Source organism: Lolium perenne, chromosome 7 (genome assembly GCF_019359855.2).
Source record: "Lolium perenne isolate Kyuss_39 chromosome 7, Kyuss_2.0, whole genome shotgun sequence".
Classification (NCBI taxonomy): domain Eukaryota; kingdom Viridiplantae; phylum Streptophyta; class Magnoliopsida; order Poales; family Poaceae; genus Lolium; species Lolium perenne.
In genome coordinates, this window is record NC_067250.2 from 181,405,826 (window position 1) to 181,410,103 (window position 4,278).

At 46.6% G+C, this 4,278-nt stretch overlaps 1 protein-coding gene across 1 annotated transcript; it reads right to left on the reverse strand.

Moving 5' to 3' along the window:
- Window positions 1-993: 993 nt before the first annotated feature.
- LOC127314881 (tricetin 3',4',5'-O-trimethyltransferase) lies at window positions 994-3,235 on the reverse strand. The gene is made up of 2 exons (XM_051345408.2): window positions 2,728-3,235; window positions 994-1,965 (listed from the first exon to the last, which is right to left on the reverse strand). Exons 1-2 carry the CDS (start codon window positions 3,135-3,137, stop codon window positions 1,293-1,295), a joined length of 1,083 nt encoding a protein of 360 aa, XP_051201368.1. The 5' UTR covers window positions 3,138-3,235; the 3' UTR covers window positions 994-1,292.
- Between the last annotated feature and the right edge of the window lie 1,043 nt (window positions 3,236-4,278).

Consider the following 4,278-nt stretch of genomic DNA (forward strand, 5'->3'; position numbering starts at 1 on the left):
ATGTGATTTAAAAATGCATGTATTTTGAAAAGGATAAAAGGAAAATAAATAAATAGAAAAACCGTAGAGAACCAAAAAATCTAGCTGGTACAACAATAGTTGGAGGAAGCAATGGAAAATATTTTCCCCCTCACTTCTCTCTCATGCATGAGTGTAATCATAAGACATGTGATCTCAGCTTAAAACTAACCTTTACCTTATACATAGATATCACGGGACAAGTGAATCTTAAGTTATTGCAAAAGTTCACCTTATATATTGGTGATGCCCATATACTTTGGTAATGCCTAGCGAGTTTGGCTGTGTGTGTGGTAAACTCACACATCGGTATGACGGGTTTGCAGTGGAAAATGTCCTGTTTTTTTAGTTAATTTATACCTCTCATCTTCAGATTGACCCGTGTTTCTCTTATTCTGCGGCGAGTTGTTGGACAACTTTGTGTTAGGTGTGATGTAGACTTGTAGTATGTCTCACGGTACGGGGCTGATTCACCTGATCACGACGATGGTGGTGTCTGACAGTTATCGATATTGGGCAATCTCACGCGTGAGTGAATCTCATAAAAGTATGCTTTATCCCCACTAACTACGCCACTACTAGACGTAGGTTCAAAGCGATGGAGCCATGACCTACTTCCTGCTCAATCATAACTGTTGTTTAGAAGATCAAGAGTTTGTGATAAGGATTTTGATGGTAATTCATCTTGAATGTAAGTGTTCTACTGTATTTTTGCAATAGTGAATCTTAAGGCTGAAGCCTGCACTTTTTTTCGATAATGGATGTTTTATTACTTAATCAAGCAATTACATCCGGCCTCTGCATATCCAGGATACACACAGCCGTTCGAGAGTCTGAAATGTCTCAAAGTAAAAAAACGACAGACGGATTACATATCAATCCTGAGCAAATGTAGAACGTCTAGGATGATAATGGTAGGACGCCTAAGATGAAACCTGCACTTACCAATGTATTTTCTTCAGAGGAAGATCAGAGTCACTTCAATTTACTCGTATATTCAACAAAGGAGAGAAATCATCTCATTACATCACATACAAGTATACAACATACGCAACCTTTTCAGAACATCGTTATTAATGGTACATTCCGAGCAGATCGGCGACACAACCATTAAAATTCAGAATGGATTTAGAGCATGAGAAAATTAGGGAAAACAGAGGAAAAACCAAGCAAAGGGTGATCGATGCAGGAGCAGCGGCAGCAGCCAGCAAGATCGACGACGATCGTTCTCATATCGGTGGGACATGTTGCCTGGATGCTTGGAGGGATCTCATCTACTTGGTGAACTCGATGGCCCACGCGTTGGCGTAGATGTACGTGGACTTGACGCCGGTGAATCCGGCTCCCCTGGCGAGAGCCTGGAACTCCCTCTCGTACCTCTCCCTGCCGCCGGGGTTGTGCGCGAGCATGATCATGTCGACGTGGAAGACCCCCTGCGAGCTGGGATTGGCCTCCGGGTTGACCGGCAGGATGCACTCGACGAGCACGACCTTGCCGTGCGCCGGCAGCGCGTCGTAGCAGTTCTTGAGCAGCGTGGCGCAGTGCTGGTCGCTCCAGTCGTGGAGGATCCACTTCATGAGGATGGCGTCTCCCGAGGGCACCTCCTTGAACATGTCGCCACCGACGTGGGTGACGCCCGGGAACTGCGGCGCCTCGGAGATGACGTGGGGGAGGTCGAAGTTGACCCCCTTGATGGTGGGGTAGTGGGCGGCTATGGCGGCCACGGTGGCGCCGACGCCGCCGCCGACGTCGACGAGGGTGCCGAGACCCTCGAAGCCGTGGTAGAGCTCGAGGAGCTTCTTGGTGATGATGATGGAGTGGTTCTTCATCCCTTCGTTGAAGACGCGGTTGAAGCGCGGGTCCGTGCCGTGGTACTCGAACGCCGACATGCCGTAGGCCTTGTTGAACGGGATGCCGCCGTCAAGGACCGCGTCCTTGAGGTAGTACCTGAGGATTGATTCGAACACATTTTATTCACAAGAACTATATAGTACCATCGTGTGAATTAGGATTGGCATGAAAACATTACTATCTTGCTAATACTTGATCCAAGTAATGAGAGTTGGTGTGCAATCAGTACTATAATCTGGTTTAGTAGGCAATAATTCAGCATGTGCTCTTGTTGCCACTTGTGTTCCGCGACAGGCAAGTAGATGCAATTGTTGTCAGTTAGGGTCCTAGTGGGGAACTGAAGAATGTCTGCCCCGAACTCTGAACTTGCCTAAACAAGTGGAGTACTTCTATAGCATGCCGATTTAGAAGTCGTCTAGCTAGTTGGTTAGTTCTACAGAACTCTTCTGTTTTTGGGTGACTATTCCAAGGAGCAAGGCAAGAAAAGTCACCATGTGGCCCAATTTAGACTCTAAAAGCAGCTTTTCGTATTCCAGAAAGAAAAACACCTTTGCTCCGCGAGGAATCTCTCGAAGCAGCTTGACACTCTGTATACGTAACCTCAGTTTCTACTCTGTCCACGGTACACACGGCAAAGCAATGTCCAGAAATATTTCTAGCTAACTGACGAATGAATGAACTCCCTGAAGTCCTCTAGCTCGTATCACTAACTTAGAACTACTATTACCTGTTAGTGAAGCTCAATTTGGCAAAGAAGTCAGTTATGATATACGTGTGGACCCACAGGCCAGCGACAGGAAATGGGCAAGGCAAGAAAGAGGAACGATCTACAGTAACTAGCTCCACTGAGAGACTCACCAGCTCTCCATGAGGACCTTGTCCTGGTTCATGAGCGCGAGCGCCGCCATGGAGACGCCGTCCTCGTTGGGGGTGAGGAACTTGCACACGGGCGCGGCGCCGTAGCTCCGGGAGAGGCGGCCGTCCTTGCCCTCCTCCACCAGGCACGTCACGACGTTGTACGACGCGAGCAGCCGGAGTATGCGGTCCACCATGTCCGGCGCTTCCGGGTTCGCCGCGGACGGGAGCTTGGCGGCCACCTCGGTCGGGGTCAGCGACTTGCCGCCGGCGGCCACCAGGATCTCCAGGAGGCCAAGCTCGATGGCGTTCTTCAGCGTCATCGGGAGGACCGACGAGGAAGCGAGCTGGAGGGCGAACATGCACGCGTCCTCGTCGGCGGACGCGGCCATGTCGGCGGCGGTGGAGCCCATCGATCTATGCGTCTGCCGATCGAGAGATGCTGGTGCTGGTGGGCGATTTTGGTGTGAGCGAGAGACCCGAGCTATGAGTTGTGCTTTGCGGGGAGGGTGAGCAGGGCTTATATGGGGCTTTCTCGCTTCACCAACCACCACACCAACTGTTTTTTTTTTCTTGTTCTTCAGAAAAAGATATATAGGGAGAAATATGGCACCGGAAAAGCTGTACTCTCAAATCATTGCTAGTGAGATAGGCACAGTTTGTTTTTCTTGACGACCTTGTCTCGAGTACATGATGGAGTCGGTTTATATGCAGTTATATGATCGTCCTTACACACACACTTAAAAAAAGCTAAGGTGGAAACACGTGTAAATCGTCGCCTGGATTCCTCTACGAAGGAGCCCCATACAGATATAGCAGGCCACCACATTTTTAATTTCATGGCTACAAAAATGCGCGAGACAAATGTCGAGAACACGAGATACACTTCGTCGTGAGTATCTGCAGCCTGCAGGAACAAGGAACATGGCCGTCCTCGGAAGCTTGTTAATTTTTTTTTCTACCTATACAGGGCCACTCTTTGTAATAGAGACAATTGAACAGTTTTGTTTTTTCCGTACACGCATACCACCACCACCAGTTGCTCGGAAATTGTCATTAGGTTAGCCAGGCCAGGTGGTTCCTTAGAGCTTATCCTAAATAGTTTCCTGATGTGGCATGCTAGGTAATGTAGAGAGAGGATTGGTGTATCTTAGCTACTTCCCCCATCCACAGATAATTATACTTGTAACTTTTGTTTTAAGTTAAAGTTTAAATTTTATTTATTTAGAAACTAACAATATTTAGAGCAGAAAATTAGTATAACTAGATCCATCTTAAAATAAAGTTTCATATTATATTTATACCAATTTAATTTTGTATTCGTTGCTACTATCTTTACTAATGTTGATCAAAGTTTAACTTTTTGAGGATGGGGAGTAAGATACAACCGTTTCATATAATCATAGGAAAAACAAAGTTGGCTAATCCAATAACATATGTAATGTATAATCGTTAAATGCCGCATCCTTAAAAAACACTCAAGAGACAATATTTTTTTGCAAGTTGTCTTTGAATTTTAGTTCCTACTATAAAAGACATGCTAACAAACTATGC

Excerpts from the sequence above, each read along its gene's own strand:
- LOC127314881 (XM_051345408.2), bottom strand. The coding sequence starts at position 3,137 with ATGGGCTCCACCGCCGCCGACATGGCCGCGTCCGCCGACGAGGACGCG. Across the intron at positions 1,966-2,727 it reads AAGGTCCTCATGGAGAGCTG|GTACTACCTCAAGGACGCGG; the intron begins GTGAGTCTCTCA and ends ATCAATCCTCAG.